We start from the raw sequence: 14,657 nt of genomic DNA, 5'->3' as shown, positions 1-14,657 counted from the left end.
ATATATATATATATATATATATATATATATATATATATATATATATATATATATATATATATATATATATATACAGTTAGGTCCGGAAATAATTGGACACTAATACAAGTTTTGTTATTTCAACTGTGTACCAAAATAAATTCAAGTTACAGTTAAATAATGAATATGGGCTTAAAGTTGAGTCTATCAGCTTTAATTTGAGGGTATTCACATCCAAATTGACGGAAGGGTTTAGGAATTACATCTCTTTAATATGTAGCCCCCTCTTTTTCAAGGGACCAAAAGTAATTGGACAATTGACTCAAAATCTGGTTCATGGACAGGTGTGGGCTATTCCTTCGTTATTTCATCATCAATTAAGCAGGTAAAAGGTCTGGAGCTGATTCCAGGTGTGGCATTCACATTTGGAAGCTGTTGCTGTTAACCCACAACATGCTGTCAAAGGAGCTCTCAATGCAAGTGAAACAGGGCATCCTTAGGCTGCAAAAAAAAATCCATCAGAGAGTTAGCAGGAACATTAGGAGTGGCCAAATCAACAGTTTGGTACATTCTGAGAAAAAAAGAACGCACTGGTGAGCTCTGCAACACAAAAAGGCCTGGACGGCCACGTAAGATAACAGTGGTGGATGATCGTAGGATCCTTTCCATGGTAAAGAAAAACCCCTTCACATCATCTAGCCAAGTGAAGAACACTCTCCAGGAGGTAGGCATATCATTATCCAAGTCTACCATAAAGAGAAGACTTCACTAGAGAAAATACAGAGGGTTCACTACAAGGTGCAAACAATTCATAAGCCTCAAGAATAGAAAGGCCAGATTAGACTTTGCCAAACAATATCTAAAAAAAGACAGCCCAATTCTGGAACAGCATTCTTTGGACAGATGAAACAAAGATCAACTTGTACCAGAATGATGGGAAGAAAAAAGTATGGAATCAATGCAGTAAACCAAAATAAATGAAAACAAAAAACATAACTAAAACAAGGTTAAAACAAGGAGCTGAGAGAAAACAACAGGTAAATAAAACACATTTAATATTATAAACAATAATAGGACATAACCATAGTTAAAACAGAAATTAGGTCTGCTAGTAATGCTGCTGCTGAAGCTGAAGTGACCGCTTACCAGACGTGAAGTGGTATTGCACAGTGGATAAATCAGAGAGTATCCCCTCTCATTCACAGACATGTTCCAACCCATCATAATTTAAAACGTTATGGTAAACTCTACAGCCTTGAAAATTCCAAAGTCAGCAGTACAACCAACTTCACATTGATGATACCCATTAAGCTTGAAACATGTCTGTGAATGTTTTATCTGGCTTTGCATCTGATTCCCATGCTGTGCTTTAAAGCTGTGTTAAAAGCGAGCATTAGCTTATATGGGCTCCATGTAACAATGGTTTTTCAGGCAAAAGGTGACACAGTGTGCTCATTTGCATGTCATTTCCCAGAATCCCTTGCTGCAGTGGAAACACTGTATGCTGGGTGATAATGGTCAAAGGCAGAGTTGCTGAACTGCCAAGACATGAATTCTATGGTTTTACATATCAGGACATAATAACAATCATCAGTTCCTTAGCAGGTAAAATTAGGTAAATACAACCTCAGATGAACACCAACACATGACATACAGTATTACACTGTGTCATGATTTATTTAACAAAAATAAAGCCAAAATGGAGAAGCCATGTGTGAAAAACTAAGTATACCTTATGATTCAATAGCTTGTAGAACCACCTTTAGCAGCATTAACTTGAAGTAATCATTTTCTGTATGACTTTATCAGTCTCTCACATCGTTGTGGAGGAATTTTGTCCCACTCTTCTTTACAACGTTGCTTCAGTTCATTGAGGTTTGTGGGCATTTGTTTATGCATAGCTCTCTTAAGGTCCAGCCACAACATTTCAATCGGGTCGAGGTCTGGACCTTGACTGGCCATTGCAACACCTTGATTCTTTTCTTTTTCAGCCATTCTGTTGTAGATTTGCTGGTGTGCTTGGGATCATTGTCCTGTTGCATGACCCAATTTTGGCCAAGCTTTAGCTGTCGCACTGATGGCCTCACAGTTGACTCTAGAATACTTTGGTATACAGAGAGTTCATGGTCGACTCAATGACTGCAAGGTTCCCAGGTTTTGTGGAGGCAAAACAAGCCAAAATCATCACCCCTCCACCACCGTGCTTGACAGTTGGTATGAGGTGTTTGTGCTAATATTTTGTGTTTGGTTATCATCAAACGTGGCGCTGTGCATTATGGCCAAACATCTCCACTTTGGTCTCGTCTGTCCAAAGGACATTGTTCCAGAAGTCTTGTGGTTTGTTCAGATGCAACTTTGCAAACCTAAGCCGTGTTGCCATGTTCTTTTTAGAGAGAAGAGGCTTTCTCCTGGCAACCCTTCCAAACAAACCATACTTGTTTAGTCTTTTTCTAATTGTACTGTCATGAACTTTAACATTTAACATGCTAACTGTGGCCTGTAGAGTCTGAGATGTAACTCTTGGGGTTTTTTTGCAATTTCTCTGAGCATTGCACGGTCTTACCTTGGGGTGAATTTGGTAGGGTGTCCACTCCTGGGAAGATTGGCAATTGTCTTGAATGTTTTCCACTTTTGAATAATCTTTCTCACTGTAGAATGATGGACTTAAATTGTTTGTAAATGGCCTTATAATCCTTTCCAGATTAATGGGCAGCAACAATTGCTTCTCTAAGATCATTGCTGATGCCTTTCCTTCTTGGCATTGTGTTAACACACATCTGAATGCTCCAGACCAGCAAACTGCTAAAACTTCGGCTTTTATAGAGGTGGCCACACTTGCTGATGATCAATTAATCAAGGGCATTTCATTAGCAGATCCTGTCTGCTATATAGCATCTTAATTCCTATGGAAGCAGTAAGGGTGTACTTAGTTTTTTCACACATAGCTTCTCCATTTTGGCTTTATTTTTGTTAAATAAATCACGACAGTGTAATATGTCATGTGTTGTTGTTCATCTTAGGTTGTATTTACCTAATTATAAGATCTGCTAAGGAACAGATGATTGTTATTATGTCCTGATATGTAGAACGATATAATTCAAAGAGGGTGTACTTTCTTTTTCACACAACTGTATATACATACAGTGTATATATATATATATACTAGCTGATAAACCCGGCGTTGCCCATGATTGCTGGGGCGGGGGGCGTGGAGGTGCGGGGAAGGGCAGGGAGGGGGCGAAGAGCAGGGAGGGGGGCGAAGGGCAGGGAGGGGGGAGAGGGGGCAAAGGGAAGGGAGGGAGGAGAGGGGGCGAAGGGCAGGGATGGGGGAGTGAGCGGGGAGGGAGGGGGGAGTGAGCGGGGAGGGAGGGGGAGGGGGAAGGGAGGGGGGAGGGAGGGGGGGATGGGGTGAAGAGCAGGGAGGGGGCGAAGGGCAGGGAGGGGGCGAAAGGCAGGGAGGGGGAGAAGGGGTGAAGGGCAGGGAGGGGGAGAAGGGCAGAGGGGAGGGGTGAAGGGCAGGGCCGGGGGGGTGAAGGGCCGGGCCGGGGGGTGAAGGGCCGGGCCGGGGGGGGGGTGAAGGGCCGGGGGGGGGGGGGTGAAGGGCCAGGCCGGGTGAAGGGCCGGGCCAGGGGGGGGTTAAAATATCCCTTCCCCTGCATTTACTTACCTCGCACCGGGCCACGCTCCTCCTCTTCCTCGGCGGTCTCCATACCCCCCGGCGAGGCGGAGATGAGACGCTCAGATGAGGAGGTGGTGTGGACAGCCGGGCCGTACAGCTCCCGACTGAGAGAGCCGGAGGAGCGCTCTCGGGGATGGTGAGCTGGGGCACGGCCTCTAGGCCTTAAGGTGAGAGCGGCGAGAGTGTGCTCTTGGGGGGGGGGAGCGGTCTGTGGGAGGGAGCACCGGGGGAGAGGGTGAGCACCAGGAGAGAGGGTGAGCGCCGGGAGAGAAGGTGAGCGCCGGGAGAGAGGGTGAGCACCGGGAGAGAGGGTGAGCACCGGGAGAGGGGGTGAGCGCTGGGAGAGAGGGTGATCTTTGTGTGGTCCCGCGGAGTGGTGATAGGGGGTGGTTCCGTTGTTGCGGGCCAGCCGCCGGGAAGGGCAGAGGGGTGAGAGGGTGGATGGTCGAGGGTGGGTGGTCAAGGCCGGGCAGCCATTGAGGAGGGCCAGGGGGGGGGGGTTGGTGTGTGTGTGTGTGTGTGTGTGACCTTTGGCCCGTCACTCCGCCTCAGGCCAATGAGAGGTGTGCGGGGGCGGCCGGGCCAAGGGAGCCCTCTCATTGGCCTGAGGCGGAGTGACGGCCAAAGCTCCAATGCGATTGCCGCTAGGGACAGGGGACACGCAGACAGGCATACAGTGCTTTCAGAAATATATAGTAGATATATATATATATATATATATATATATATATATAAAAATATATATTTATATATTTATATATATATATTTATATATATATTTAAAAAAACAACATTACCATTCTCTCGTCCGGTAAAGAAAGACTGCACTCGGTTCAGTAATCATGAAAAACTGTATTGGGCATCTGAATAGAAAAGATAAGTCACCAAATCCGACGTTTCGGTCCTGGAATAGGACCTTTCTCAAAGGGGTGTATATTTATATATTTATATATATATATATATATATATATATATATATATATATATATTTATATATTTATATATATATATATATATATATATATTCAGTGTTCGACAAACCTATACATTTGCTCGCCCCGGGCGAGTGGATTTAACCCCCGGGCGAGTAAATATTGGCCCAAGCAGCACACGTTTGGTACTAGGTGGCGATTGGTTTTTTTTTGTAGCGAGTAGATTTTTTGGTGATTTGTCAACCACTGTATATATTTATATATATATATATATATATATATATATATAGTGACCAGATTTTCAAAATGAAAAACCGGGACACTTAAAAAAATTATTTATAAAACAATGTACATAACGTCACGCCCCCCGTTTCCATGACAACGAGACACTAACGTCAGGCGGTGACATGTTGCCATGACAATGTGGCATCACATGATGCCTCGTCACCATAATGCATCTCGTTGTCATGTCAACTTGATGCCGCGTGACGTCTCAGAGCGGCTCGTTGTTATGGCAATGTGCATTACGTGACGTCGCGTAGCCATGTTGACAGAATTTGGAGGGGAGGATACAGCCAAAGGCAAGATAAATAAATATATAATAAAAATATTTTTAAAAAATGTGTGTTTTTGTGTATAGAGGTGGGTCCTGAAGTATGTGTTTCTGTATACAGAGGTGGGCCCTTCAGTGTGTGTTTCTGTATACAGAGGTGGGACCTGCAGTGTGTGTTTCTGTATACAGAGGTGGGCCCTGCAGTTTGTGTTTCTGTATACAGAAGTGGGCCCTGCAGTGTGTGTTTCTATATACAGAGGTGGGGGTTGCAGTGTGTGTTTGTGTGTATAGAGGTGGGGGCTGCAGTGTGTTTTTGTGTGTGTAGAGCAGTGATTCCCAAACTTTTTTGTTTGGAGGAACCCTTTAAGTATTTCGTACAATTTTGGCGAACCCCTATATGGATGACACATGTTCGACAGGGGTAAATCACAAAATAGATGCGTAAAGCAGTAGGGGTAATAAATAATAATTAACTCATAATTTTGAATAAACAATGTGTATATATTTTGTAATGATTTGGGTTTAAACATCCCCCCCTACATCTCACATAACCCCCACCTAAATCTCACATCACCCACCCCTCTCTCTCCCTCTTCATCACCCTCCTCTCTCCCCCTCCTCTCTCCCTCCTTCTCTCTCCTCCTCCTTTCTCCTCTCCCTCTCCCCCCCCTTCTTTTTCCTCTCCCTCTCTCCCCCCTTCTCTCCTCTCCCTCTCTCCCCCTTCTCTCCTCTCCCTCCTTTCTCCCTCCTCTCCCTCTCTTCACCCTTATTTCTCCTCTCCCTCTCTCCTCCCCCTCTCCCTCCCTCCTCTCTCCCCTCTTATTTCTCCTGTCCCTCTCTCCACCATTCTCTCCTTTGCCTCCTTCTTTCTCCCTCGTCTCTCCTCCACTCCATTCCCCATTGCTCCACTGATCTCTCTCCCCCCTCCTCCTCCTCTCCCCCTCCCTCCTTCTCTTTCCCTCCCTCCGCCCTTCTTTCACCTCTCCCTCTCTCCCTCTCGCTTCCTCTCCCTCCTTCTTTCTTCCTCCTCTTATGCCTCACTCCCCTCTTTCCTCTCACTCGCCCCTACCTTCCATCAATACCCCCACAAAATTCATACCAAAAAAAACACCCCACAATACATAACAAAATACCTACCCCCGCCAATACATATTAAAAAGACCCCCGCCACCTCAATACATTTTAAAAGACATATTACATATTTTAAAAAAATTGAGCCGCACAGGTAAAATAATCATCATCACCCTCATATACCCACCCCGCATCTACTATCACACTCATATCCACCCCCCTTGCATCTCACATCTCTCCCCCCTTGCATCTCCCATCTCTCCCCCCCTTGCATCTCCCATCTCCCCTTCCTTGCATCTCCCATCTCTCCCCCCCTTGCATCTCCCATCTCTCCCCCCCTAGCATCTCCCATCTCACCCCTCCCCCTTGCATCTCCCATCTCCCCCCTTGCATCTTCCATCTCTCCCCCCTGCATCTCCCATCTCTCCCCCCCTGCATCTCCCATCTTCCCCCCCCCTGCATCTCCCATCTTCCCCCCCACTGCATCTCCCATCTTCCCCCCCACTGCATCTCCCATCTTACCCCCCCTGCATCTCCCATCTTCCCCCCGCATCTCCCATCTCTCCCCCCTGCATCTTCCATCTCTCCCCCCTGCATCTCCCATTTCTCCCCCCTGCATCTCCCATCCTACCCCACCTGCATCTCCCATCCTACCCCCACAACATCTTCCATCTCTCCCCCGCTCCCATCTTCCATCTCTCCCCCCCTCCCATCTTCCATCTCTCCCCCCCTCCCATCTTCCATCTCTCCCCCCTTCCCATCTCTCCCCCCCTCCCATCTCCCAACTCTCTCCCCCCATATGCCTACCTGCAGCTGTGGGTTTGGTTCGGCGAGGTGGCAGGCTGTGAGCGGGCTCTCGAGGGGGGGGGTGCGAGCCGGGGGAGGGAGCTGGGGGGGCCGGGGAGCTAGAGGGAGGGCCAGAGTGCTGGGGGAGGGAGAGAGAGAGTCGTGGTGCCGGGATATGGAGAGAGCCACGGTGCTGGGGAGCCAGAAGGAGGGCCAGAGTGCCGGGGGAGGGAGAGAGAGAGTCGTGGTGCTGGGGGAGGAAGATAGCCAAGGAGCCAGAAGGAGGCCAGAGTGCCAGGAGAGAGAGAGAGAGTTGGGGTGCCGGGGGAGGGAGAGAGAGAGCCGGGGAGCCGGGGGAGGGAGAGAGCCTAGGAGCCAGAGGGAGAGCCAGAGTGCCAGAGGAGGGAGAGAGCCGGGATGCCGGTGAGCCAGAGGGGGGGCCAGAGTGCCGGGGGAAGGAGAGAGCTGGTAAGCCAGAGGGAGGACAAGAGACTAGTGCCGAGGGAGGGAGCTATGGTACCGGGGAGCGCCAGGGTGCCGAGGGAGGGAGAGAGCCGGGAGCCAGAGTGCCGGGGGAGGGAATGCCTGGGAGAGCCAAAGCCCCGCCCCCGGCAACCTCCTGCCTTGACCAATACCCTGTGGCCCGGCATTCTGAAGTCCCGCCCCGGCATTCTCCATCCAATCACCCTGGCATTAATAAAAAATATTTTCCGGCCGGGCTGCTGCATCCTCCTCCTCCCCGCTGCCCCCGAGCTCCGCCTCCGCGCACCGCCACCGACACGAGGAAAAACCGAGACATTCCCGGGACTGACCGGCAACCGGACAGCCCACGAAAAACCGGGACTGTCCCGGCAAAACCGTGACTGTCCCGGCAAAACCGGGACGTCTGGTCACCCTATATAAATATATATATATATATATATATATATATATATATACATATATATACATATATACATATACACACATGCACGCACTCACACACCCATAAGAATAGATGTGTATGTAGAAATATATGTTGAAATGTAAAAATGTCTGTGAATATATTGTAAAACGTGCTATAATTATTCAGGACATGCCTCTTTTGGATGTATAATCACTAGTATTATTTGAAAACCTGTTACCTCACAAATCTCTTCCCCTATCATTTAAATCTATAACAGAATAGGTAATTTGTTTGCACTTTTCATACCCTTGGGCATTTTGGGACATTTAGTTGTGTATGCTGGAGGGGCAGTTCCAGGTAGAGAACATTAAAGCTTATTTTAGAAAAAGGAACACATCTAATTTTATTTTTCAAGATTTAGAGAAATTTTGTAGATGATTATAACTTTTTTTTATCTTTCCCTACCAACAACTACTTTTTCCTTTGCCTATTCCCCTAATAACTATTTATTTTCCTCATAAATAATTATCAAATACTGAGGGATTGGAGTATTTAATATCTCAAGTTATATTATTATACAGTTTTCCCCATAGATTGTTTATTTGGTACATTTATAATTAGTACAACCAATTAGCTCTATACTTATGTTATTACTTTGCTCTATAATTGTTATATAGCTCCTATTTTTCTACTGATTGCCTTGATTACTAGTATACCTTATTGTTAATTCATTATAATATTGTATTGCCATTTTTGTGCCTTCACTGTCTGTATGTTTCCCCTCTTATAAAATATAAATACAAAATAAAAAAATTTAATCTCATATGAATCACTCATTTCCTATACAATTTTTATTTGACAGATTGGTAGTGCCTGGTACATACAGTATATACAGCAAGAACTGAATAAATCATACATTGAAGTCATGGTGAACTGTATGTTTCAGAAATGGAAAAGCGAACCAATAACCCATGAAAAACTACCTCCACGTTTTTTTCTTTTCTTTTTCACCCTAGAGCCAAGAAGTGACCTGCACACGAGAGAAGTGCCCCGTGCTCACCAAGGACTGCGCTCTGGTTATAAAGCAGAGAGGAGCTTGCTGTGAACGCTGTAAAGGTGCCGTTTTATCAGTAGGGCTTTTCCTAATTTCTTTTGGGGTGACGTATTATAAAGTAATTAAGTTGTCAAAGAGGGGAATGGTCCAGTTTACCAAGCAGTGCAAAGTCGAAAGACACCTTACTGCTCATTAAAGTGCTTAGTAAATATGCGGGCAAGTGCATCAAGCGCCAGTTATCCCACCTGTTCCGGCGTTACCACCCATTCAAATCAATGGGAGTTAATGTCGGGACCTGTACCGACACTTGATGCATCTGCCTTAACTTTGGGTGCAGTATTAGAACGGGCCAGTGGGGATCTTTCAGGAGTGAAACTGGAGCACGTAAACTGCATCATATTTATCACAACAACAAATTATAATGTATCCGATGGGACCTTTTTTGGAATCTGATGCAATGTTTTGGCTATAGTTTTGCCCCTGTTTTGCTGCAGGAAAACTTTAATATATAGCCACCATTAAGTATTTGCCAAAGATACCAAGATAAGTAGTTGTGCATGTGCATGTTTTAACTATAGTCATGTTTTTCTTGTATACTGTTGCACTGCCAATATATGTATAGTAGCACTGTACATATAACTTATTAGGCATAACAAGTCCCTGCCCTGTAGAGTTTACAATCTATGTTTTTGGTGCCTGAGGCACAGGGAGATAAAGTGACGTGCCCAAGGTCAAAAGGAGTTGACACTGGATTTGGACTGGGTGCATCAATCCAAAGGCAGAGACTGAGCTACATCTTCAGCCCTAAGTGCTGAGGGTTAAATCTTGGAGAATGATGCCCCTTTTTTTTTTTTTTTTTTTTAAATCACACATCAAAAATTATTATTTTTTGGACCCAATATGACAAGACTATATATATATATATATATATATATATATATATATATATATATATATATATATATATATATATATATATATAATCATAAATGAATAGAAGATACCGTTCTGTGGCTAACAAAATGCTTTTATTTGTGCGAGCTTTCGAGATACACTGAAAGCTCGCAGAAATAAAAGCATTTTGTTAGCCACAGAACGGTGTCGTCTATTCATTTTTGATTATTAAAGCTCGGCTAACACAGTACTGATACCTCTACATATATATGAGAAATATCTGCATCACTCACCAAGATGATGTTGTCAAAAAAGATATGCATTCACACCATGTGAAGTAACCGAACACAGCAGTTTGAGCAACGTTTCAAACCACTATGGGTCCTTTATCAAACTCTAGAGAGCAGTGCTACAGGCACTGACATTTATAGTGACATAGGGGAGCTAAACAAAGCAATTAGACCCACCCACATTTACGTGTAAACAGGTGTAGATGGAAGGTATGTAGTTAAACGAGAGACTGCACATGTGCAGCAAAAATATACATCAACCATGGCATATACAATCACTAAACACAAGTTACCATAATAATTTGCACGTCTGCACATACAGTATTTAAATGATCTACAACTCAGGAAATCAAATAGCAATAAGGATATCATAAGAGTACCAAATTGCTCAGTGTCCCACAATCACGTCCTGTCAGTAAGATCCTTGCCATCGGCTTCCTTAGTGCCATATTTATCTTGATCTTGAGGCACATGCCTAAAGAAAAAAAGTTCTGTTTGGAGGAATACTTCCTGGTTACACTGGATGTCATGACAACCAAGGAAGAGTGTCCATAGCATCAATGGCAGTGATATATCTCCTCACATGTTAGAGATCACTGAAAGAGTCCATAACAAATAAAACAAACACAATCTCTCAATGCTAATCCCCAAACAACTTCCATCAGTGCCCATGTATTCAACCAGGGCACCTGTGTGTGGGTGATCCAACTGAAATGAAGGCAAAAAGACAAATAAAAACATATAAATATATCCAGAAAAGGATTAAAAAAAAGCTGTGTGTGCTGTGCACGCGCATAGTAAGTGAAACTTCTTTGACTTTTGTCACAGAAATTGACTTATAACGCGCGTGCTCGGCACACATGTGTCAGTGTGTCAGTCAGTGAGTATGTATGTGTTTGTTTGTGTGTGTGTCAGTCAGTGTATGTATCTGTGCCGGTCAGTGTGTGTATTTGTGTCAGTCATTGTGTGTGTGTGTGTGTCAGTGTATGTCTCTCTCTCTCTGTGTTGTGTGAATGTCTCTCTGTGTCGGTCAGTGAGTGTATGTGTGTGTGTCAGTCAGTGTGTGTGCGTATGTGTGTCAGTCAGTGTGTGCGTATGTGTGACAGTCAGTGTGCGTGCGCGTGCGTCAAAGTGTGCGTGCGTCAAAGTGTGCATGCGTCAGTGTGTGTATGTGTTTATTGGCAGCAGTACCAGCATCATGAATGTTGAGCGGGTGGGGGAGCTCACAGTGGGGGGGAAGGAATAGGCACATCATTCAGGGGCGGTGTTCGGTACATCACTGGGGTGCGCGTGCGTGCGTCAGTGTGTGCGCGTGCGTGCGTCAGTGTGTGCGCGTGCGTCAGTGTGTGCGCGTGCGTCAGAGTGTGTGCGCGTGCGTCAGTGTGTGCGCGTGCGTCAGTGTGTGCGCGTGCGTCAGTGTGTACGCGTGCGTCAGTGTGTGCGCGTGCGTCAGAGTGTGCGCGTGCGTCAGAGTGTGTGTGTGTGTGTGTCAGTCAGTGTGTGTGTGTGCGTCAGAGTAAGTGTGTGTGTGTGTGTCATTGTGTGTATGTGTCAGTCAATGTGTGTGTCAGTCAATGTGTGTATGTCAGTGTGTGCGTGTCTGTCAGTGTGTGTGTGTGTCTGTCAGTGTATGTGTATCTCTCTGTGTGTACCGTATGTCTCTCTGTCTGTGTCCTGCCCCCTCTCTCCTGACTCCCCCCACCCCCGATGGAGCTGCGGACCCGGGGGGCACAGTCTGAGTCTTCTGAGCAGATACCCGCCCCACCCCCCGGCGGCGCGCTCAAGCTCCCCCCTTCCCCACCCCCCGGCGGCGCGCTCAAGCTCCCCCCTTCCCCACAACCCGGCGGCGCGCTCAAGCTCCCCCCTTCCCCACAACCCGGCGGCGCGCTCAAGCTCCCCCCTTCCCCACCCCCTACCCGGCGGCGCGCTCAAACCACCCTATTCCCAGGCGCCGCTGCCAGCCGCTTCTGCGCATGCGTGGCGCGCGGCATGGCAGTGGGTGGGGAACGGCGCCACTGCCAGCCACTTCTGCGCATGCGTGGCGCGCGGCATGGCAGCGGGCGGCGGAACAGCGGCGCCGTGGCAGTTAGGAGCGGCGGCTATCGCCGCCGCATGTGAGCAACTAGGTGTGGGTGTGTGGGAGGGTGAGGGGTGCGGCGGCGATTAGGAGCGGCGCCGGCGGCTATCGCCGCCGCCACCATATGTGACAGGGGGGGGGCGTGTGAGTGGAGCGGCGTCCATTACGTGACGTCACTTCCGTTTCACATTTCGCCCCCCCATCTATCCAGTTTTATCCTATCAGAGGTGCCACTAAAGAAGAGGAGAGAAGGAGAGAAGGCTGTGAACTCCGGAGCCAGCCCCCCCTCTCTCTCCTCCCCCTCAGATAGTGTCAGTGTAGCAGGCTGTCCTGGCAGTGCAGGAGAGAGGCCTGTGAAATGCAGAGCCAGCCCACCTCTCTCCCCCTCCACCCCCCAACCCCCAGAGATTGTCAGTGTGCAGGCTGCCCCAGCAGTGCAGAAGAGAAGTCTGTGAACTGCAGAGCCAGCCCTCCTCTCTCCCCCTCCACCACCCCCCTCCCCCCGCCCAGAGATTGTCAGTGTAGCAGGCTGTCCCGGCAGTGCAGGAGAGAAGCCTGTGAACTGCGGAGCCAGCCCCCCTAGATCTTCTGTCTAGTGTGTTCAACCCTAAATGGATAAGGGGAATAGTGCTGTCAGATAAATATATTGTCTGTGTGTATTCAGTTTAGCACATACTGTAATTATTATTGTGTGTGTGTGTGTGTGTGGTGTGTGTGGTGTGTGTGGTGTGTGTGTGTGGCGGTCATGGCAAATCCTTGTAGTTTGCCAAAATAAAAATAAAATAAAAAACATTTTTTTTAAACGGGAGCCACACTCGCACCACGTTATATCGGATCCGCGTTGTAGCGGATCACGCTGTAACGGGGTTGATCTGTGTATATATGGTTCAACCAGACCCTCCTCGACATGCTCGGTACCCTAAAAGGTTCTCAGAAGAATGAGTGGAGTAAGCACTTGGAGTCCTTGGTGCACGCCTACAACTGCACCCGCCACGAGTCTATGGGATTCACTCCCTACTTCTTAATGTTCGGGCGAGAAGCACGGCTTCCTGTAGACATACGTCTGAGGGTATCGACCAACAGGGTACCCAACAGGATGCATTTCAAGTACGTACAGCAGCTCCAAGAAAGCCTGCAACGAGCCTACCAACTAGCAGAGAAGGCATCGGCTTATCTAAACGCTAGTAACAAACGGCATTATGAACATAAGGTACGTCATCGGGAAATTCGTCCTGGAGACGCCATGCTCCTTCGCAAGTTTGGAATCACCGTCAAACATAAACCGTTGGCGTGACAGAGTCTACAAAGTGAAATCTCAGATGCCGGGCCTCCCGGTCTACCGCATAAGAGACACGGATGGCCAGGTAAAGGTATGACACCGCAATCATCTCCTGCCTATCCCACAAGTGGGGGATGAGGATCCCGAAATAGAGACTACACCATTGGCCGTTGAGCCTGACGAGAACTCAGAAACATTAACTGAAACAACTGAGGATCCGGTGGAAGGACCCTCTAATAGGACAGACCAAAGTCAAAGGGGCACCTGCCAAAGGAACACCGAGTAATGGACCCAGACCGCCTACACCTACTCCGGAGGCTCCAATAAGCCCTCCTCTGGACCTCAGAAGTCCTTGCTTTGTACCTACCAGAGACATTTCAGAGACTATAGTACCCACAATGAGAGAGACTAAACCTCAAGTGTACGATTACTACTCCCCAGAGGGAGTTGCTGAAGAAGAGCTTTGCAGAAGCCAAAAAGTGAGGTACCCTCCCAACTGGGTAATATATGATTCGTTAGGGGCACCCAACTATGAGGCTCAGCAGTGGTCTCATAGCAAAATTAAATCTGTCATTGTGATGTTCACAGAAATGCATAACTTGACATATATAATGTATATAATACATGTATAACTTGAACTACAACTCAGGTGCAGCCACACAGCCAGTAGGGCTGCAGGAATCCCCTGTGACTAAGATTGATACATTTGGCATGCCTGCACCATGAGTCAGTCGGAGCTGGGTCAAGGAGAGGGTAGGGTGTGTGTGCAGGGTGTCTGTGGCTCCTGCAATTGGCCAGTGACCCCCCATAGGCCCGAGCTAGGCCCCGACTCCCATGTAAAGTTTGTGTGTGCTACAGGATCAGGACCTTGGACAGGGACACTGTCCCATTATCTCATTAGAGTCAGGAACACAGCAAAGGACGCCGTGCAGCAGATGCGGCCGGTGGTCTGGGACCAGACCACCAATGCACACAGAGACTGTTAAAGTGGGACCCTCCAGCTGGATACCACCCCACATGGAGGCAGACTCAACAATGATGACGATGGCATGGGACTGGACGGCCCCTTGTCTTCAGTCGGCGCTACCAGTTGCTGGAGCATCTGGCAGGTATCCCTACATCACCAAGTGCACTTTAGTTGTGGGCAGCGCTGTCACACATATTGGGTTGGTTGACG

The 14,657-nt window shown here is 47.5% G+C and overlaps 1 protein-coding gene across 2 annotated transcripts in view; it reads left to right on the top strand.

The window, feature by feature from the left end:
* Positions 1 to 14,657, top strand: part of BMPER (BMP binding endothelial regulator) — a 383,811-nt gene that overhangs the window by 91,401 nt on the left and 277,753 nt on the right. Inside the window, exon 3 of one of the 2 annotated variants that reach the window (XM_075586672.1) lies at positions 8,903 to 9,002. In XM_075586672.1, the coding sequence (XP_075442787.1) occupies positions 8,903 to 9,002 (100 nt within the window). Of the gene's footprint in view, positions 1 to 8,902; positions 9,017 to 14,657 lie in introns of those variants that run through there. The other variant, XM_075586673.1, reaches the window with a different exon arrangement.

The sequence above is a fragment of the Ascaphus truei genome, chromosome 2, assembly GCF_040206685.1.
Source record: "Ascaphus truei isolate aAscTru1 chromosome 2, aAscTru1.hap1, whole genome shotgun sequence".
NCBI classification, from domain to species: domain Eukaryota; kingdom Metazoa; phylum Chordata; class Amphibia; order Anura; family Ascaphidae; genus Ascaphus; species Ascaphus truei.
The sequence above is the reverse complement of the archived record's forward strand: the minus strand, read 5'-3'. Positions and strand labels throughout refer to the sequence as shown.